General features: G+C 40.6%; 1 protein-coding gene across 8 annotated transcripts in view; it reads left to right on the top strand.

The window, feature by feature from the left end:
- Positions 1–23,200, top strand: part of cnksr2a (connector enhancer of kinase suppressor of Ras 2a) — a 357,881-nt gene that overhangs the window by 238,504 nt on the left and 96,177 nt on the right. For all 8 annotated transcript variants that reach the window (XR_004764907.1, XM_035414896.1, XM_035414899.1 and 5 more), the window contains 3 exons: positions 19,340–19,394; positions 19,658–19,830; positions 20,437–20,510. Coding sequence is in view for 7 of the 8 variants with exons in the window: in XM_035414896.1 (XP_035270787.1) it covers positions 19,340–19,394; positions 19,658–19,830; positions 20,437–20,510 (302 nt within the window). In the remaining variant the exon portion in view is untranslated. The remainder of the gene's footprint in view (positions 1–19,339; positions 19,395–19,657; positions 19,831–20,436; positions 20,511–23,200) is intronic.

Consider the following 23,200-nt stretch of genomic DNA (forward strand, 5'->3'; position numbering starts at 1 on the left):
ACTGTCTTCTTTAAAACCAAGAGCACATTTCACCAAGAAAATTCACACTTCAGGCGCCCGAGGAAGCTGTGAGTCTTGGTAGTGAGATCCAATCAAATCCCCGTTGGCCACCAAGAATCTACCAAGAATTGAAGGGGTTAGCCAATCAGGGCGCATATCGCTACCGAGATTTGAAAGACGAGGCCAATCAGAGTCCGTATGTCTACCAAGAATTAACCAATTGCTTGCTCGAGTGTCTCGGGCTGAGAGGCTTGAATGAGGTAAATCGCTGTTTTATTTAAAATTTTACCTGAATCATAACTGGGAAAAAGTTAGGACAAGCAGATTTATCTTGCTAGCTAGCTAAGGATAAGTACAGTAATGTTACCAAATGTAAAGGAATACTAATGTTTTAGCTAGCTAGTTACCTTAATTAATACCTATCAACTTCAAACAAGGTAGCGAACTAACGTTCACTGGTTTAAATTACGGTAGACAATCTAATCTGAGGAACTGTTCTTAATTTACATCAGTCACTACAAGGTAAATATATTTATAAGTTTTACGTGTATTTTCTCTGGCATTATAAATAGCTTGTTTTATATGAGTTTATTAATTTAGCAGTTTCTATGCATTTAATTTCTCTGAACGATCCTTTGAAGCTAGCTATCTGGATTGAACTCTGGCCATTTTCTCTCATATCAAATAACCTAGCTCACACTGTAAGAAAATAAAATATCTTAGAAATAGCCTATAGCTAGCTACATTCTTATTTTTATTTATTTATTCATTTATTTATTATGCACTTGATCAGTCATTATCATCTGTATCACCTGTTACTGTGTCAACTATGTTTTTTAAGGCCACTAGATGGGACCATTTCTTTTGATATGCCAAAAAATGTAATATAAACACATCCGTCACCTATTATAGTTTTCATTATTTCACAGTATTGTGCAGGGGCAGTATGTAATATGATGGCAACTATCATAGTGTTGATGTTACTTTATGCTACTGTGCATGAAATGGTTTGTGGGAATTTGGTCCTTTGTAAAGTTAAATTTGTAGTTCCAAAGTTTAAGTCAATAACAGTTTACCAACAAAGCCAAAATAGTTTTAGCTGCTTGGTTGGTGGCGCAATGTTGTTGCCTGAAAGTGCAAGGTCGGACAATCAAATCCCGCCTCGCCCGCAGGGGAATCTTTCATTTCTTACACTAACATTTTCTTACACTTACATTTACTAACTAATAATTGTCAGTTGCTTTTAAACTATTGCTTTTGCACTTATCAGAATGTCAGAATCTTCAATGCATATGTTTACCAAAGTCACACACGGGCAGCCATATGCATTTCATGACGACACTACATCGTTCAGGAAGGAGGCACAAATTAACTCCCAGGGGTGAACGAACTTTGGTCCGACTGGTTCAACTGAACCCCAAGACAACAACAAAGGGACTGGTGAAGGAGTTGGACGCATCAGGTACCAAAGTATCTACATCCACCATTAAGAGAATCCTATATTGGCATGGCCTGAAAGGCTATTCCGCAAGGAAGAAGCCCCTACTCCAAGACCGGCATAAAAAAGCCAGAATGAAGTTTGCAGGTGATTACCAGGACAAAGACCTAGCTATTTGGAGGAGTATATTCTGGTCAGATGAAACAAAAATGGAACTGTTTGGCCATAATGATCAGCGCTATGTATGGAAAAAAAGGTGAGGCTTTTAATCCGAAGAACACCATCCCAATTGTGAAGGATGGGGGTGGCAGCATCATGTTGTGGGGGTGTTTTGCTGGAAAAGGGACTGGTGCACTTCAGAAAATAGATGGCACCATGAGGAAGGAGGGTTATCTAGAAATACTGAAGCAACACCTCAAGACATCTGCTAGAAAGTTAAAACTTGGTCACAATTGGGTCTTCCAGCAGGTCAGTGATCCTAAGCATACCTCCAAAGTTGTAACAAAATGGCTTAACGACGACAAAGTGAAAGTATTGGAGTGGCCATCACAAAGCCCTGATCTGAATCCCATAGAAAATTTGTGGACTGAACTGAAAAAGTGTGTCCGAGCAAGGAGGCCCAGAAATCTGATTGAGTTACACCAATTCTGTCTGGAAGATTTCCAGCAAAGTATTGTGAGAAACTTGAGGAAGGCTACCCCAAGCGTTTGATTCAAGTTAAGCAATTACAAGGCAATGCCACCAAATACTAACAAAGTGTATGTAAACTTTTGACCCACTGAAAATCTGACATAGTACTTAAAAGCTGAAATAAATCTGTCTTTTAGATATTGTTTTAAAATGACCTCTTATGAAAATAAAGTAGATACCATAATTGACTAAACACAGGATATGTATGGTAACATGAAATATGTGGAGTTGTGAAAAATTGAGTTTGAATGTCTTTAGCCTTGATGTATGGAAACTTTTGGCCTCTGACTACTTTCATTAGCATAACATTAATTTGTTCCAAACAATATGTCAGGAATTTGCAGGTTAGGCAGGACCCAATTGCAGAGTAAAACACAGGAGGCTCAAAAGGTAGATTTATGAACAAAATGTCATGGTTTCGGGGGAGTTGGACCCAGTGTGAAACACACAAAACTCAAGAGTAAAATGGAAAGAAAGACTTTACTACAACAAAAAAGCAAACACAAATGGGACAGATAAGGCCACAAAGGGCAAAACAACAAACTCAAAAAATTCATAAGAACAAAAAAACACAGAACAGAACGCAGGCAGAATACAGGCATGAGGAACACACAGGCATACACATAAAAGATACGCAGACAGGAAAAAAGCAGGCAGGTACATAAAGTCAGAAACAAACACAAGGAACCAGCACCTGAATCAAGGGGACAAAACTTAAATAGACAGGGGTAACAAGACACAGGTGAACTCAAAGAACAATCAAACCAGAAAAGGAGGGGATAACAAGACACAGGTGGGAACAATGAGACACAATCAGAAACAATAATAAAATAATTGAAAGCAATAATACAATTAACAGGGGAACGAGCAGGACACAAAACAGAAGTGCCGCCATCTGGCGGCCCAACAAGGAAAAACAGAGACAGAAACACAGTCCTGTCCCGTCTCCCTGAGCTCTCACTGCCTAGTGTCCCCAAGCCTTCCAGTGTCCCTGTGCCTTCCAGTGTCCGGGAGCTTCCACTGCCCTGCGTCCAGGAGCTTCCACTGCCCCGGGAGCTTCCACTGCCCAGTGTCCAGGAGCTTCCCTGGCCTAGGGTCCAGAAACCTCGGCCGTCCAGAGACTCGGAGTCTGCCACAGTAGCGCCGGCGGTTCTGTTTGTGGCCTCGGCGAGTCAGCACGGCAGCCCTCCTGTGTTCCGGCACCCTGGGGCATCTCGGTGGTCAAGTCCTGGAGGACATTCCCCCTTGGGGATGGGGCCGGTCCGTCCCCCAGACTGTTTGACAGCTGGTCCACCTGCCCCATTGTCTGTCTGTCTATCTGCCTGTTTATCCACTAGCTTGTTTGCGTGTTTGTTTGCGTGTTTTCTGCCCCCCAGACCGTCGGCCCGTTGGCCAGTCTGCCTACTCGCTTGTCTGCCTGTCTGTCTGCATGTCAGTCAGTCTGCTTGTTGTCCTGTCTACCTGTCTGTCAGCTTCTGTGTCTGTCTTTGGGTTCGCCCCTCTTGCTGCATGTCTGTCTGTCTCTTTGCGTGTCTGTCTGTCTTGCTGTGTGTCTCCTTGCCTGCCTGTCGGTCAGTCTGCCTTTTTGTTAGGTTTCCCTGTCCTGTTCCATGTCTGAGTCCTGTTCCGTGTCTTCCTGAGTCCAGCCCTGTCTTCCTGAGTCCAGTCCCATCTTCTTGAGTCCCGTCCAGCCCCAAGTCCCCTTTCGAGTCCCCTTTCCCTCGAGTCCAGTCCCGTCTTCCCTCTAGTCCTGTTCCCGAGTCCTACCGCATCTGAGTTCTGTTTTGTCTCGAGCTCCCACCCTCTGTTTCACCCCCTCCCCAGGTCGGTCTTCTGGGACATCAGGAGCCATCCCTTGGGGGGGGGTTCTGCCCTTTTTTGTTTCGGTTATTCCTTTTTTTTTGCCGCTTCGGTTTGTTTGCATCATTGCTTTCTCCTGTGTTTGATTCTATTATTGTGTTAATTTATTCAATCATTGTTTTTGCCTGTGTCTCGTTATCCCTCCCCTCTCTGGGTTAATTGTGCATTGTGTTCTCCTGGGTCTTATTATCCCTCTCCTCCTGTGTTGGTTCTATTAGTGTTCTCACCTGTTGTCTCATTTAACCTTCTTGTATTTAAGTTGTTTCCCTGCTTCTCATCTCTGTTGCGCTCCTACTGTTGTGTTCCCTGCGTTTCGAGTATTTTCGAGTTTCGGTATTTCGAGTATTTCGAGTCCTCTGCGTGTCTTTCTGTTTTGAGTCTTTTGAATGTTTTGAGTTTCTTTGCCTGTTTAATTGTTACAAACATTTTTTGAGTGTTTGGGAATTGCCCCTCATGGCCTTTTGTTTGTTTTCTGTTTGTGTTTTTGAAAGTAAAGTCTTTGTTTAAAAACTTACCTTTTGAGCCTCCAGTGTTTTTTTTTTTTTTTAACTCTGCACCTGGGTCCTCACCCCCCAAACCCTGACAATGTGGTGCTCTGACTTGGGGGGGTTATGTATAAGCAGTGCTGTAATTTCTACATGGTGAAACCTAAGCATATAAAGAAATGCCCTTCAATAAAAGCTGAGAATGTGCACTTGTACTGCACTTTAACTGCTTTAACAATGTATAATCATTCAGGGGAACTTTGGAGCCTCTGGCTCCCTCTCACATTCATCATTAACTTTTTTGGTCAACCACAGTATGACGTGCCTGTTCCCTTCTTCTTGTGACCCTACAACAAACTCTGCGTGATCAAGCATCAGCTTGGGGCAAAGGATACACCCTTTTTGGAGGACTGAGGAGCCAAATTGAACCAGTTTAAACATTAACACAGTAATCAATGGCCTATCTATCCACGTTTCACTGACTGCTTCAATACCACAAGCCAATTAAATGTTTGTGTGGCCAAAATAATACACCAGTCACATTAAAGAGATCACACATGGGGTTCTGTCGCGTCAGTGACTTTTCAGCATAAAAGTCATCAAAAAACCTAACAACTTTGAGGTAAGGCATTGCCTAACCGACCAGATGCATCACCTTAAGGACATTGCTGCGCTTCCCAACTCGCACCTCGCTGGAGACCTGCCTGAGTTGGCCTGCCACCGTCCTATTAACAGCTGTTTGAGGAACACGTATCTACATACTTTTCCTCCATACCTCCCTTGTGGCTGGGCCGAAGTGGAAGATTTGTGCACATCTGTCATCTTGACTGGAACCCATCGCAACCCCGACTTCACAGAAGAAGTTTCCCAAGTCTCTGTGCACCTGCCATGGACCCCTGGGACCAGCTAAAGAGCTGGAGGAGCATCACCTAACGGAATTAAGGACTGGTCTCCCTTATTATCACCGTTAAGTATTGAAACACATTTTACTTAACCCTGACATTAAACTGTAGAACAGCATGAAATTTGAATACCTGATTGGGTTATTTTACTGCTTTGTGTTGTTGTGTTTTGTTTGTTGTGCGTATGTTGGTCAGCAAATTCCCTGAACTTATAGTTTTACGTCATTAAAACTTTATTATATGAGACTGATTTAACAAACTAACCATGTAACATAAGAGTAGCCTATCACTAACCCATAACACGAATTATCCTTCGTTAAATGGTAGTACTGCTAACCTTTATGTTCAGCCATCGCAGAATTATCATTTCCTCTAGTTAGAAGTATATAATATTATTCATCATATTATGCGAATTATTGTTTATTTCCAAACCATTGGCATGTCTGTGTTATTTCATTAAGTTGGGCTCTACTGACGTATAGAATTCTGATTGGTTGTTGAATAAACTTGACTAAGCCTCACTATACTGCAACTGTTTGAATACATATCTAAAATTTTGGGGTACAGAGCCAAATCAATTTTTTTGTCGCAAACATTATCCACGATATTTCTTAATGAATCAATGTGCGTGGCCATATTAGTCAAAATGTGGGCGGAACTTCTGGTTATCACCTAGTTACCAGTCTTAACAATCAACTGTGTAAATACTAGATTGATAACGTCATAAAATTTTTCCCGACCCTTAAAACTGCCTGACTTTACATTTTACAGTTTACATTTTGGACAGATGTGGCTCCTGAGTAAATCTATCGTTGTTTCCGTCGCAGCACTTTCGACACAAGCAATATCGGAAAAATCCTAAAATTTCTTCTTACCGTGAAGAGTGCCTGACCCGTAACCATAGAAATGTGTTAACAGGGCGGAACAATTATATCAAGAAATAGGCTACCACCGTTGGAGAAAAGGATATATGCTATAACTGCATTTAGATCAAACCTACTATACGTCAAAATAAATAAATAAATAAATAAATAATAGAACTTTCATCAATCTCGCTCAATTTGTTTATAGTACCATCATAGCGTGGAGTGTTTTAAGCAATATTGCGCTGCACCCCCTTAGAAATTAAAGGAAGAGAAAAGAAAACCTATAAACTGGCTACATGTAAATTAAAAATATAGACACACTAGTCTGACTTTGACAACTTTGGGCCTAAACTGGCTCATGTTTTAGTTAAAATTCATAAGCAACTTAAACATCCAGTCAGAACTAGTGGCTTAGTAGCCTAATAGTTCAGTAATTTAGTATTATTTTTTGGATCCTACATGAGTAGCTATACTGGATGTACTAAAAGTTGTAAAGAACTTCAAGCATCAAGTGAGCACCAGCCATGTTCTTGGGTTAATGAAACTGTCTGCACAGCCAAACATGTTATTATTGAGAAATCATTGAAAATGCATGGAAATAGGACAGCACCTTATTCCTGAACTCCCCTCAGTGCCAGAAGAACATCAGATAACCCAAAAATACATCCCAGTTTAAGTATGTATTCACGCCTCTTTGTACATAAAGTTACCAATATGCCATTGTCCACTTATAAATCTTTTGGAACTGCTCAGGTGTCTGAACCATTTGTACTGGTCAGGATGGATCTTGCTGATGGGAACTCCAAGTGGCAATATGTACAACGATTGACTGAAAATACAAAGTGGGCCTAGGCATATCCACTAAAGTCTAAGCAAGCGGGGGATGTAGCATAATGTATTGTGGAATTTTTTGGGGGTCTTAAAATAATTCTCACTGTCTGAGGAGGGGAATTTGGGAATAAGGTGCGTTCCTATTATCCTACTACTTATATAGCAAGTTTTAGACTGAAGGGAAATTTGACAATATGGACCCTAAAAATTTTTATAAGAACACTAATATAGCATGCTTTCTTAAAATAAGAAAGTCACTTGGTTCACTTTTGGACATGTATAATACACACCAGGAAAATATACTTAAGCTTACACTGGAATTTCTTTGCAACTCAAGTAGGCTGCAGAAATTACAGTGAGCACCATAATTCATTGGACAGTGACACATTTTTTTGTTATTTTGGTTCTGTTCTCTAGCACTTTGAGTTTGAAAGGATACAATGACAGACAGTCAGCTTTAACCCTCTGGGGTCGAGAGCTCCGCCGGCGGAGCTCGACAAAATGAAATTTACTTTCGTTTCTATTTGGATGATTAACTTCACGTGCTGTTATCATACAGACGCAACAAAAACATTGACAGAAACCTTAGAATCGCGACTTTCCAATGCGCCCATTGGCAAATAATATGAATTGTTTTAAATGTTCTAAATTTGATTAATTAGATCATGTATGCTTCGTTAAACTTTACTCATTACTATGTGAATTTCGCTCAGCAGGAAGTCTGCCCAAATCGCATTCACATGTTAACAACATTATAATTACTCTCCATAGAAGGAGACTAAAGGAGGGGCGATACGAGATCCATGTGAGAAATGCCAAGTCTGCGAAAGCGGGATAGAATGTCAAAGTGTCACCTAATTCACTTCTTTTGAGGTGAACATTTCGTTTAATTTTGGAAAATGGTCCGTCCGGAAGCCGACACTGATGAAGAGTGGTGCCATTTCGAACAGCGAACTGATCCAGCTGAGAATCAACTTCATGCGTAAGTATATTTCTTATGATCATATTGGTAAATATGTGTACTGTATTGCAACGTATCTGTGTGTTTGTAGGAATATCCAGCAATATGCGCATTTGTAAATTCCCACACTACGAACGATTCGAACTATTGCATCTCAAAATTATAGGCTAGGCTCTCTGCGTCTGGTTGTGTTAGAAGTATCAGGTAGACTGTATGTTTTTCGATCATATTGGTAATAAATAGCCCGTGGCGTGGCTAAGATTCTAAAACTGATTTCCTCGCACAATCAATATTAGCATACTGTAAGTAAATTCGGGAAATAGCAATATAATAACCACTTAGCTAAACAGACCTAGCCTACTTCAGATTGAGGCATTGTTATTGATGAGTTGCGTGTAGTTGAGCTGGAATATCAATGTTTATTTAGTTTAGCTAATGTTGTTTCGTTGATAGCTTGCATTATTTGTAAATGTGTGCTGTATTACATTCTCTGTGTGTTTGTAGGAATATTCACTAATATGCGCGCTTGTAAATTCCCACACTACGAACGATTCTAACCATTGCTTCTCAAAATTATAGGCTACCTCTCTGCGTCTGGTTGTGTTTGTTTGGTTCTTTGTTTGTATATGATGTAACCATGTCACATTTCCTAAGTTTTGTTTTCATTAGTTAGTGGTTTGCCCCTTTTTTGTAAAGCACATTTAATTTTCACCTGTTGAAGGAAATGTGCTATATAAATAAAGTTTGATTTGATGTCACATTTCCTAACAATTTTGTTTTTATCATATTTACAGAGATGCTGATCAGGAAACACGGCCTAGTTCACCACTAGCTAAGAGGCCACGCAAGCGTTGCAAGAGTACACCAGTCTCATCTCATCTTCCATGCGTATAGTTTGCTTCAATAAAGGTTCTGAAAATCAAAAGATGTCTTTGTTTCTGTCTTCTAAATGGCTCACTGAGTCTTTGTCTTAGTGGTGGGGAGGCATGCGGCCAGGTGTGAATAGCCTACTTAGCTGGCAGGTCGTCCTACCCAATGCATATTCATTACAGAAAGGCCATTTGCCCTCCCATTCTCACCTGATGTTGAAAAATAGTAGTCACAACACTAACTTTTAGCAATGTATTTTATATTTCTCATTGGATTTGCTAAAATATTTTGTCATCTTTTGATACCCAAGACCTTGATGAACACATTTCAGTGACCAAAAGTCTTATTCACAATTGTTCAGTGTGCTTTATTACAACATTCCTGTGCATGTTCAAAACTACTGTTTACAGTTTGTTTGTTTTTAGAGCAGTTTACAATCCACACATGATTATGACTTACTTACTGCTGCCATATTATTGTAGCTGAGTCTGTGCTGAAAACAAAGATATGAAACACTTTGGAATCACTGTATATAAAGTTGATGAAATTTACACAAATGTCAGAGCATCGCACAATCACCAGTGTGCCTCATTTTACCCTTAGACCCCAGAGGGTTAATTTGAAGGTATTTTCATACGTATCGGATGAACCGCTTAGAAATTATAGCACCTTTTGTACATAGTCCCCCCAATTTTCGGGCATCAAGAAATATTGGACAGTTTAACATAATGTAGAATAAAGTAATCATTTTACATATTTGGTTGCATATCCTTTGCATGCAAAGACTGCTTAAAGTCTGCGACACATAGACATCACCAGATGCTGGGTATCTTCCCTGGTGATGCTCTGTCAGGCCTTTACAGCAGCTGTCTTCAGTTCCTGCTTGTTTTGGGGACTTTTTGCCTTCAGTCTCCTCTTCAACATGTAAAATGCATGTTCAATTGGATTCAGATCCAGTGATTGACTCGGCCAGTCAAGGATTTTCCACGTTTTGGCCGTCAAAAACCCCTTCGTTGTTCTAGCAGTATGTTTCGGGTCATTGTCTTGTTGCATGATGAAGTGCCGTCCAATGAGTTTGGAGGCATTTGCTTTTATTTGAGCAGATAAAATATTTCTGTAGACTTCAGAATTCATTGTTCTACTTCTGTCTGCAGTCACACCATCGATGAAGACAAGTGAGCCCGTTCCACTGGCAGCCATACAGGCCCAAGCCATAACACCCCTTCCACCATTTCACGGATGAGGTGGTATGCTTTGGATCATGGGCATTTCCTTTTTTCTCCACACTTTCCTCTTTCCTCTTTCCATCACTCTGGTATGTTAATCTTTGTCTCATCTGTCCACAAGACTTTGTTCCAGAATTCTTGGGGCTCTTTTAGGTGCTTTTTTAGCACTCGCATTTCTGTTCTTCAAGCTTATCGGTGGTTTGCATCTTGTAGTGTACCCTCTGTAGTCCTGCTGGTGTAGTCTTCTACGTGTGGTAGACTTTGACACATCTACACCTGCATCCAGGAGAGTGTTTTTGATCTGTTGGGCTGTTGTCAGGGGGGTTTTCTTCACCATAGAGAGTATTCTCCAGTCATCCACTACAGTGGTCTTCCTCGGTCTACCGGGTCTTTTGACATAATTGAGTTCACCAGTTGTTTTTTTCTTGTTAATGATGAACCAAACTGTTGACTTGGGTATGCCCAGGGTTTTTGCAATGTTCCTGATTGATTGATTTTCATTTCTGAGCCTTATGACGGCCAGCTTAATTTGCATCGACACTGCTGTCTTCCTCATGTTGTCACACCCCAACAACAATCTCCAAAGGCAAGTGCAAAGTCTAGAATCAAGACTAGACATCAACAGCTCTCTTCTGCATTCACTAATGACACAAATGAATACGCCTGCCTAACGAATCTGTGAAGCCAATTCAACAAATACTTGTAGTACCTTAAAATGGGGGGACCATGTACACTCAGCGCTATGATGGCATTATAAATAGATGAAATGGGTGACTGACGAGCATTTTTATGTTTTTATGCATGGTAGGTTTCATCTAAATGCATTTACAGAATATCGCGTTTTTTCCCCAAAGATGGTATTTCTCGATATAATTTTGCCGCGGTGTTAACACATTTCTGTGGTTGCGGGTCAGGCACTCTTCACGGTAAGAAGAAATTTTAGGATAGTGCTTCCAATATTTCTTCTGTTGAAAGTGCCTAGACGGAAACAACGATAGATTTACTCAAGAGCCACATCTATCCCAAAATGTAAACAAGTCTGGCAGTTTTCAAGGTCGGGAAAAATTTTATGACAACGTTACATATATATCTAACATGATATCATGTCAGTAAAATATGCCAGTCATAGCAATAACTTAGCTAGCTAACGTTAGCTACATCAATGTCAGTAAAATATAAGCCATATCGATAAATTGGCTAACGTTACATAATCATGTTAGGAAAAAAAACCCCAGTGTATAGCTTGTTATTCGTTATTAAACCACGACAAATGCTGCACTCCTATATCATAAACATCCACACATGGACGTGGCAAACCACTTAGTAAGTTGTGAAACCATTGAGAAATTTGTGAAAATGCAGCAAAGTTAGGAAAATTACTATTTGGCCATATGTCTATTTGGAATGGGAATTGCGGAGCATTCTGGGACGGCACCACCATCTTTGGAGAATACGAGTTTAAAGGTCTGTATCTGTCAGCTGTGATCTGTCACTGTCACCAGTCATTTTAAATAATTAAATAAATAACTTTTTAAAATAAATGTATAAAGAATGTGAAAAACTGAAATGTCCGTACAGGGAAAAGCTCATGAAAGAGGCAAGGGAGCGGTATCAACAAAAACTTTTATTAGTAAATAACATCGACCCGTACGAGTTGCCAAGTTCCAAGTGGTCTACAAATCCTTGACAGCTTGCCGCCGATTAGTGTGACCGATGTTGGCATCTATCTAGTGTTTGGTGTTAGCGCCTACACTTGTCAGCAATTAAAATTTTTGAAATCCTTATAGGCCCATGTCCAATTCACTAACGGGTGGGTGCAAGACCTTTAAATCCACCGACGAAATACTGACTACGTCATCATCCGGACAAAGGTAACATTACGTGTTTACTTATGCTAGCTAACTAGCTAAATCATGCTAGCTAAATGTCAGAATCACAATCACAGTCTTTTATACGTGTATACTGCGACGTAGCACCTTATACATAGCTAGGAAAATGTCTAATTTAATCAACCAGCGGATGGTACTGTATCCTTGTAGACATTTGTACCATCTTGTATGCTAAGATCCTGACTATTTACCTAATCTATTTTGCTATCTAATCTAAATGTGAGAAAATGGCAACGCTGTAGTTACACAATTTCTCTGTGTGTCTTCAGGTCCTGCACTCAATACGCCTCAGTGAAACCCCTCTGAAGCCATGGGTCATTGCTGGTACAGATGGGCACATTGAGAGCACCCACTGCACCTGCATGGCAGGGTTGGCTGAGTCTTGTACTCCCGTTGGTGCTCTACTATTTATGGCAGAGGCAGCTGTGCGGATACGGGGGACAAAAACTTTCACGTATGCTCCATCATACTGGATGATGCCCAGTAACCTACGTAAGGTTTGTGTTTTTAGTTGTGAGTTTATTATTGTGTTTTGTGCAAGTGCATCCAGGCCTTTTGGTTTTATGAGATATCATTATTACTGTTTTCATAAAGCGCCAATACAGTTTTATCAAACTTAAAACACGTGCAACTGAAATACACTACCGGTCAAAAGTTTTAGAACCCCTCCATTTTTCTTCTTTTTCTGATTTAATATTTAATTTTCTCTGTTTGTAATCAAACAATTCACATGTGGTCAAAGCGCAGACTCAGAGCTTTTATTAAAGGGTATTCTTATACATTTTGGTTTCGCCATGTAGCAATTACAGCACTTTTTATACGTAGTCCCCCATTTCAGTGTTTTTGACAAATTAACATAATGTAAAATAAAAGAGTCATGTTTTGTATTTGGTTGTATATCATCCATGACTTCCTGATGTCTGTGACCGTCTATGAACATCATCAGAGTCTGGATATCTTATTTTCAGGTTGTCCTACAAGCGATAAAAAAACTCTTTGCATTTGAATGGATCTCTATGGGAATTGGGGGGTGGGGCTAGATTCAGCTGTAAATTATGCTGATACAGTATGGAACACATTTGTTGGCTAAATGGCTTTAAGTCATCAAGGGTCCAAGGTATCAAATGAGCCTCAAACCACCGTGCTGCTGCCAGATATGCAGTAGATACTACAAGCATTGTTTCTCCTGAATATGTTTTCCATTGAGTTCAACAGGGAAATTAATCAGGAGAAACAAATCTTGTAGTATCTACTGCATATCTGGCAGCAGCATGATGGTAAGCTTTGGCCACGTGTGAATTGTTTGATTACAAACAGCGAAAATTAAATAATAAATCAGAAAAAGCAGAAAAATGGAGGTGTTCTAAAACTTTTGACCGGTAGTGTATAACATAAGTAGTATAAAGTGGGATACTAAATTGGTGCTCAACAAGGCTCCAAAATCACAAAAAAGGAAAAGGGAGCAACCAATGTGATAACAAACAAAAATCTATTCAGTGTGCAAACAAAAAGTTTAAATGCCACTCTAGGATGACGAGCTAGAAATGCTGCTAATTGCACGCAACGCGTTTCGATAGGAGTGTCTTCTTCAGGCAGTGCAAGGGAGTATGGGTGAACACCTGACTATAAAGAGAAAGAGGATCAGGTGACTTAGACAACCCATACAAGAAATAATCACAGAATATACAAGATCACACATATACTATACAAAAATGTATACATATATACACATATACACATAAATATAATTATGTGCACGCAGTGAGAAAAGGTAGGCTTACAGAGGTAATGACATAGTATGACATCTCATGGCAACAATGTATCATGATTTTATAAACAATGTATCATGTCGCCTATATAAAAACAAACTATCATGTATATAAAACCAAACAAACAAACAGATTAGAGGAAGCAGGAGAAGTCCAGTTTTTCCTTTTTTGCAACTGAAATATAACGAACAACAAAACTATAAACACCTTTTCTCCTTTCCTCTACAGGTTGGTGCAGAGGTGGGGTGCAACATTGACTACACCACTGCTGCAGCTAAACAGAAGACACTAGATGGAGCTAGATCAGTAGTGGTGATACAACCCCACTTTAGAAAAGAGTGCGGGCTACCACCAACCATACTCCACTGGCCTCCATGGGGGACATGGCACAGCTGCTCGAGGACATCCATCAGCACACAAAGGGTGTTTGTTTGACAGGGATGAAGGACTACTGGAGGCTTTACGCAGACCCTGTGAAGCCCTGTGTAATTCCGCAGTCCCTCCACCTGCGCCTTCGTGACCCCAAGCTGGATAGCTCTGACCTGTCTGTGCTCCAGCAACACTGTTTGGGTTTGGAACACATTGCTGAGGTTAAAGAGGAACAGGCAATCACAACAGCAGCACGCACAAAGCAACAACATAAGTCCCCTGCCTGGTTCGCATCACGGGCAGGCAGAGTAACAGCCTCCAACATCCATGCTGTATGTGCAACCAATATCGCCACACCAGCCTGTCCACAGTCAATAGGGTGTGCTACCCAAACAAACTGCTGGTAACTCCAGATATCAGATGGGGACTCACACACGAGGAGGAGGCCAGGAGAGTGTACATTGCCAGACAAGCGGAACATATCAACCTGACTGTGGAACAGTGTGGTTTTGTCATCAACCCAAGATTTCCACAGGTTGGGGCTTCACCTGATGGCCCTGTCTCATGTGAATGCTGTGGCAGTGGCTGTTTGGAAATAAAGTGTCCGAGTAAATATAAAGACAGTCAGATCCATCAATCCTGTCACACATTTGACAGAGACTTTTGTCTCCACACTGTTGACGGCAACCTAAACTCAGAAAACAGCACAGGTACTACAGTCAGGTCCAACACAGATTTTTGTGACCGGCACACAATTCTGTGACTTTGTTGTGTGGACAAAGAGGGACTGTGTTGATGTACGTGTTTTGCCAGATCTGGAGTTCTGGACACCTCGTTTGGAGAAGGCTCAGGAGTTTTTTCCGGAAGGTTTTCTTCCCTGAGCTTGTGGCACATCACTTCACCAAAGCAACCTCCGCCTCATCAACCTCACCAGAGCCCGTGTCCATGGCACAGGCTGTGTCACAGCAACCTAAAGGCCAACCAGCTTAAACAGGAAAAGTCTTAAGTGAAAGGCAGAACAAGGAAGAGAAAGGCAAAGGCAAGAGAAAGGCCAGGGAACGAAAGAAGGGAAAGGAAGAAGAGGCATTGTGGTGCCTCTGTAATAGGCCTGAGGAGCTGGACGACATGGTGGCATGTGATAAGCAGAACTGTGAAATCCAGTGGTTCCACCTAGGGTGTGTAGGACTTAGTCATCCCGCTGCTGAAGATGAGCAATGGATTTGTCCATCTTGCCTCCAATAGACTTTTTTTTTTTGTTTAAACTGATTTTTCCCTTTTTCTCCCAATTTTGTGGCCAATCGCGCCCTATTCTCCTTCGGTTACCCCCCTCATACTGTGAGTTCGCCACAGCATACCTGTTATTATTGATAATTCTGTTATTTATTGCATTTAATGATAATCATATTGCCTGTTATTGTTGACAGTTCTGTTATTTATTGCATTTACAAACTCACTTCTGTGGACAATAATAATTAAACAGTTGTGAAACAACGTATGTCTTGTGTAATGCATTACATAAAATACTCATTTAATTGATATACTGCCTGCCTGGAGAGATTGGGACTATCACTTCTTTACTTGTTCTCACTTAATCTCTCTTGACTGCAACATGACTTAGAGAAGAAACAGACAGAAAAAAGGAAACTGTTTAAAAGTTAGACATTAACTTTATTGTAACAACATAAACCATAAGCTGTTCTCAGTTACTACTATCTCAGTCAATAACAGAACTACATGGTGGTGGCATAACCACACTGGGGCACATGTTTGTGAAAGCACAGCACACTGTTACAATCTTGTCGAGTAATGTCACATCCTCGCCCTCACATGGAAGTACCATACTAATTGGAACAGTGTCACTGAGTATTGTGTATTTATTTCGTATAGTGCCAACAACCCTCTCCACATGAATTCTCAAGTGTGCTATCTCGCGTGTTAGTTCAACATCCCGTGCATCTAATTGAGAATGTCCTTTGGTGAAGGCAGGGATATGCACTTTTGCATACATAAGCCCAACACTGTCCCCAATGTCAAACCCACGGTCAGCCAAAATTAAGTCGCCAGGAAGCAATTTGTTAAGAAGCCCACTATTTTCTGTAATATGTCTGTCACTATTACGCCCTCCCCAACCCTTTGAAATGAAAGATATTGCGCCCTGTGGTGTAATGCCAATGAGACACTTTTTTATGTGATGGTGTTTGTATTGTGAAAATGTCTGGGCTCTTGCTTTTAGATTAAATTATTCAATGAATATTTCAAAGCAATCTAAAATTACAGCCACATGTTTCCCAAAGGCCTACACAAACTGATGGGGCATAGTACCCTGCGAGTACTCTCTTTCTGGCCAGTACACTAAAGGGCTAAGACGGGAATACAAAACATTTATGGTTTCTGTGAATGTGGTGGAGACAATTTTCCTGTCAACACGGAAGGGGTGAGCCAAGTGTTGGACAGGGAGATTCAGCCTCAGACACATGATGATTAGGAACAGCATTTGAAAAGGTGACAATATTATTTTTGTCTGAGGAAGGAATAGCAGGATATGGGTCAACAACACACTTATTAGGATTGCAAAACATGGAAGTCCTGTGTAGTATTTCACTTTTGCATTGTCATCTTGCAAGAACTGTTCATCCAGCTCCCTTCTTCCAAGCTCAGACCTCAGTTTCAAGTTGTCTTTCAACAGGCAGTTGATTTCTGCTTGCCTAAGTTTGCAAAAGTCTCATTCAACCTGCTGTCCATCCTGTGTCTCTGTGTGCTCTGTGTCATGCTCAAACGGCAGGGTCATGTCTGCAGTCGGTTGCTTTTAGCTTTCTCTGACTGCCATTCTGTCAAAACGTCCAGTTGTTGATGGCTTGACTTCCATGTGCCCCATTAGGAAGTCATACAATCTGTATAACTATGATTACATTACCTACAAATGCAAACATTATCCCTTAAGTCAGGGAGACAGGTAGCTCTGGTCCAGGACGTCAACAAACTTTCGTTTCTCACCGAAGATGGTTTTAGAATGATGAAAGACTGTTCTCCACGGTAGCTATGGTCTCCTTTCCCCAACTTTTTGTCTAAAAAAGCACATTTTAGCACATTTGCCCTCACCAATTTCAAAACCTAACAGTCTTTCATCATTCGAAAACCATCTTTACTTTGGTGAGTAATGAAAGTTTGTTGATGTTAGTTAGGTGGCTAATGTTGACGTTAGCTGGGTGGCTAACATCAGAGGAGGGGGCGAATCAAGATTATCAAGCAGCATCAAGTTACTTAGCAAAATGATTAACAACTCACCAGAATGAAAATGAAGGGAGCAAACTCTGGTCCATGAGGGAATGTTGTTGAAAGTAAGATTTGTTCATCTCACAGCTGACACCTAAGCCATTCGACGTCTCTTTGTTATGTCCGCTACCTTGTCTCCCTCATTTAACCTCCATGTTGGAAGCGAGTGAAATGTTATTCCGTTGTCCAGTTTAAGTTTGGTTCGTTGGTCATGTGAATGACTGTTGCAGCCAATTACACAGCAAGTTTTGCAGACCATGGTGTAAAGTTGAATAACAGGTTTTTTTTGTCAAAAAAAGACTAACGTTAGATAGCTAGCTACACACCATGTTCTCCCAAGATGGCGGACTTGCTGTTGATGACGTCACATTCCCATTCCCTATAGGCTACGAGATCTGGTCTATGGTAATGTTATACCGGAAGTTTCACCCATATTGCAAGGAATCATGAGGGCTCGAAATATCGTGGATAGAGCTCCCTATTTGCAAACAGGTGCCCTCAATATATGTAACTAATACAATAGTTTGATCTTCAATGGATGTTGGAGGGGATACTCATTAGAGCCCGACCAATGCCAGATTTTTGGGTCCGATGCCAATCCCGATTTTGGAGAGTCCTAACCCACCAATGTTTTGACCGATATTTTGTTAAAAAGTGCAAAATTGTCAAATCAATTTGAAAAACGTATATTTTATTAAAGAGAACATTTAACTTATAAGCAAACAAATAAATAAAAATAAACACACAAAGAACTTTTTGATAGATTAAAAAAATGTAAGATGATATTAAATTAAATATATATATTAAACTTCAATATATGAAAAGAACATTTAACTTTAATTATACAATGAACAAGCAAACAAGTAAATATAAAATACACACATGAACTTAACTTTGTTTGAACTGCTAATGATCTATTCTTAGTAAATTAATTATATTTTCTTATTTTATTCCTACTACATGATCTCAAAGAGTAAGACTTTATCTAGCGAGCTTCCCTGTCCATAAGAATTCGGTGGTGAAAAACTACAATGCGCTCTGACGCGTGATTAGATGATACACGCTCGCTCGCAGTAACGCATTAGCTATTGACACAGCCTCATTATTTCTTATTATCTATTCTCAGTAAGTTAAACGAATTATATTTTCTTATTTTATTCCTACTACATACTACAAGAGTAAGACTTTATCTAGCGGAGCTAATGAGTGAATCATTTAGTTAAAATCAGTTAGATAAAAACAAATGTGTGATGCATTCAATCACCATTTTATTTCACCTGGTTATTCATTTGAGAATACAGCGATGTCCTCTGGAAATGTACATCCTACGCTGCTTATGTGCCCACTGCCACTTCATAAAGGCTTGCTAGCCAGCTAGCTTGCTAAAGTTAACTAAATATGTTAGCTCGCTTGATAATGAGGATTGATGAACATAGTGCATAGTGGTCGTGTAAACACATTTAATTAAAAACTTTCACATGTTCATTGTTGAGTATTGTCGAGAAAAACGTGCCATCTGTGTGAAAGTGCACATAAATAAATAAATATACATACCGTAGCAATTGAATATGTGCACACAAGTCTGTGGAGAATATTGTATGAGGCACGAGTGACAAACGTCTTATTACAGATATAGCGCGTCAGCTGCTGCAGTTCACACTTGTATTAGAGCTCCCTCTGCTGGATAATTCTAGTAAATAGCAATTACAACGTTCAAACAGACAAGTACAGGATAAATAATCAATGTTTTTTTGTTTATTATACTTATTTAAAAATCGGGACACATCGACTGCATAACTGCCGATCCCGATGTCGTCAAAAAAGGCTCTAATACTCATTTGCACAAAAACACTAGTGACTGATTTAATGGTGACAGTTTGTTTGGTGACTGATCATTGAATCTTTTGCAGACATTCCAGCGGTCCTCCTCCTCTCTGCTTTCAAAGTCCAAGAAGAAAAACAAAGGTGAGTGTGTGCTAACTTCCTGTTACAGACGTATTTGCATGCATGCTGGCACAGATACCCCTTCAGTTTAACCCTGTTACAGTGACTCTGTTACATAAATCCTGTTGTAGTCATGGCATTATCCCTGTCACAAACATTGTCACCTTAACCCTGTCCTAGCACTGTCATAGCATAGTTTTTTGTGATTTCACTGTCAATAAATGCAAACAATGGCCTTTCCTTGCTCTTTTTCCTGACTTGTCTGATCTCCTTGTGATCAACAGGGCACCTGGCCTCCATTAGCAAACGCCGAATCTCTTGTAAAGACCTGGGACGAGGTGACTGTGAGGGCTGGCTATGGAAGAAGAAGGATGCCAGGAGTTACTTCTCTCAGAAATGGAAAAAGTACTGGTTTGTGCTGAAGGATGCCTCCATATACTGGTACATGAACGAAGAGGTGAGGGTGAAGTCTTCAAGTCACCGTCTGTGACCTACAGTCTACTTATGATCAATGTTCCCCTGCATATAGAATTGTTAGATGGATCTGGTTTGCTTACCCTGAAGAGTAAGCTTCACTACCTAGGATTGTAGGTTGAATAATAGGTGTACCCACATTCAGGCTCCATGCTGAGGAGCAAAATTTGACTATGTCCGTCATGGGATTGTATTTGGGGGTGCTCTGGATCAGACCTGGGTCAAATACGTATTTGTTTTGGATTCAAGTACTTTTCTACACTTTACTGATCTTGTCTGGTGTATTGGAACCAATGACATACTCTCAAAAAGTAGAAACCCCACCTTCCGGTCATATTGGCAGGCTCAATTACACCAGGCAAGATCAATAGAGCACAGAAAAGTATTTGCATCCAAAACAAATATGTATTTGACCCAGGTCTGCACTGGATATATCTTTTCATTGAGTAAATAGAGAGTTACTGGAATATTGGATGTTACTCTGTTACTGAAATGAGGGAGGGCCATCCGTGAGTGTGCTGTACTGAAGTACTGACCGTTTTGGGGTGTAGTGAGCTTTGTGATGACTTTCTGTGTCTTTGGCCCACAGGATGAGAAGGCGGAGGGCTTTGTTAGCCTTCCAGAGTTCAAAATCGACCGGGCCAGCGAGTGCCGGAAGAAGTAGTGAGTGTCCACAGAAATCCGTTGTGCCCCAGTACTCCGGTGTACCCTGGGAGTCAGAGCCATAGGCCCTCTCTGCTAGACACACACTCAGCATAATGTCCCAGTGCCCCAGTGTACTCTGGGAGTCAGAGCCATAGGCACTCTCTGCTAGACACACACTCAGCATAATGCCCCAGTGTGCCCTGGGAGTCAGAGCCATAGGCCCTCTCTGCTAGACACACACTCAGAATAACGCCCCAGTGTACCCTGGGAGTCAGAGCCATAGGCCCTGTCTGCTAGACACACAGTCATCATAATGCCCCAGTGTACCCTGGGAGTCAGAACCATAGGCCCTCTCTGCTGAACACACACGCAAATAGACATACTTATTTGTTTAACCCCTTTGCACAGATGCCAATTTAGGGGGTATACTATTTAAAGCTTTATAACTCTAGACACATGGAGGAATGGAGTAAACGTGTATCTCATAAAAAACACGTTTTCAACGTACAAAAATGCCAAGTTACTCAAAAGTATTGATATCAAAATGACGCCAAGTTACGGTACTACAAACAATATACGCTATCTTGCCTCACCGAAATTAAATAAGATGTATTCCAAAGCAATGCTACCCAATATTTCCTCAGTTCTTTCAAGTCACTTGGCCCTGTGTGTATAAGCATGCACTACGTGGACAGGTCAAACATATGTGTGGATGGCTCTCTCACAGTAAAGATTGATTGAATAGGCGTGTATATGTCCAATTTGTATTGGTATGTATGTATTTCGCTGCCCAGCCTTTCTGTTGCGTGAATGATAGTATGTGTCTTGGTATAAGTGTGTGTTCATAAATGTGAATGTAACACGCTGCGAGGGAAATGATAAAGAAGTTCTCTATGTATGTATGTACAATATGTATTTTACATGCAGTATTTATTGTACGTAGCAAATATACAATAACTTGTACATGTACTCAAATTCAGTTCAGAAGCAAGTATAAACATGTTTTCTGGAGAAATATGCTTCCTGTAGTTACTCAGCAGCAGTTTTGTACATGAATTTCTTTGATCTTACACAAAGTTTGCATGACATTGTAAAATGGTAAGATTACAAAACACAGGGCCAAGTGACTTGAAAGAACTGAGGAAATATTGGGTAGCATTGCTTTGGAATACATCTTATTTAATTTCGGTGAGGCAAGATAGCGTATATTGTTTGTAGTACCGTAACTTGGCGTCATTTTGATATCAATACTTTTGAGTAACTTGGCATTTTTGTACGTTGCAAACGTGTTTTTTATGAGATATCATTTCTTTTTGCAAAGCGTTTTATTATGAGAGTGAGAAATGCGAAGTGATCCTGTAAGAAACGATTGTGGATTATGGCTATCCTTGTGTGAATTTGTACAGTCTGATGAGCGTGTACTGTTTAGCAGTTTCAGTTTGCTATATATGTAAAACAGTGGCTGTGACAAAGTATAAACGCGTAAGTATAAACGCAACAGAAATGCAGGTGAAATATGGCATGTATGTACTCACGGATTTTACGGCTATCCAACAAGCCTTGACTGAGAAAAGAATCAGCAAGCCCGTAGAAATAGAGCTGCCTAGGTCGCAACTTGTGTACCTTGCTTTCCTGCTTCGTCGTCTGTTATTTCGTGGAGATGCACTTTCAGTGTTTGTAAGGTTTATAAGGCATTTTGATAGGCTTATCTGCAGGTGGGAATCCTGTTCGCTGTTTTGCTAAGCTAGAACCGGAAAACTTGATAGTGGAGAATAGGAGCAGACGCATATGTCCCAGTAGGCTTTGCATATGAGAAAATAACAACAGTGTGAGAGAAATTAGGATGAAATTATGAAATTGCGTAGTTGAAACAATATGTTTTTAGCAGAATGGGCATGTAGGTGAAGGTTGACATGATCACAGACTATAGTGCAGAGTAAATAAAGTGACCATGAGCGTGCTTAGTTTCCTTATGGAATGGTATATATAACAGTCGGTATAGAGTATTAGCTGTTAAAGTGGAGGGTTAAGTAACGTGTGAAATTTATTGCACTAATGTGCTTTTTTCATGTTCAGTACTAGTAGTTATATTTATGAGTGAGTCATGGTTTTAAATGTATTGTTTTAATGGGGAGTTGCAGAACGTACATACGTAGTAATTGTTTGTATGAGTGGCCGTGAGTGAGTTTTGGTAAAGAAAATATAAAAGCGTAAGAAAACGTTAGTGTAAAAGAGGAAATTATCTGCCTGAGGGTGAGGCGGGATTCAATCCTTCAACCGGAGGTTTACCAGTCTGTGACTTTGTTAGTGCAGCACCATGACATAGCTATGCAATGCGTGAAATATCATTAGCAAACCTGTCCGTGGTTTTAAAGAAGAACACAGGCCAGTAAGCACAGAAGAGCTCCCGTTGAATCCATATGGCTTTGCAATATTGTAGCTGGTTAATAACTGAACGTGCAGACGGTACGTCATAATGCAGTGTATACGTTCGCTGAACGGCGGGTAGATATGGTGCAAAAGCAATAATTGAGAAGTAGTAGACAATAATTAGTGAGGGTAAACGCAGGTTAAAGAAACGTGTCCCTAGCTGGGCTTGAACCTACGACCCCATGTTCCCAAGACTGGGACCATACCCACTAGGCCACAGGCGGATTAGCTGTTCAAACTGGAAATGTTTCAGAATAAAAAGGTATGGGTATTTTGCG

Source organism: Anguilla anguilla, chromosome 4 (assembly GCF_013347855.1).
Source record: "Anguilla anguilla isolate fAngAng1 chromosome 4, fAngAng1.pri, whole genome shotgun sequence".
Taxonomy (NCBI): domain Eukaryota; kingdom Metazoa; phylum Chordata; class Actinopteri; order Anguilliformes; family Anguillidae; genus Anguilla; species Anguilla anguilla.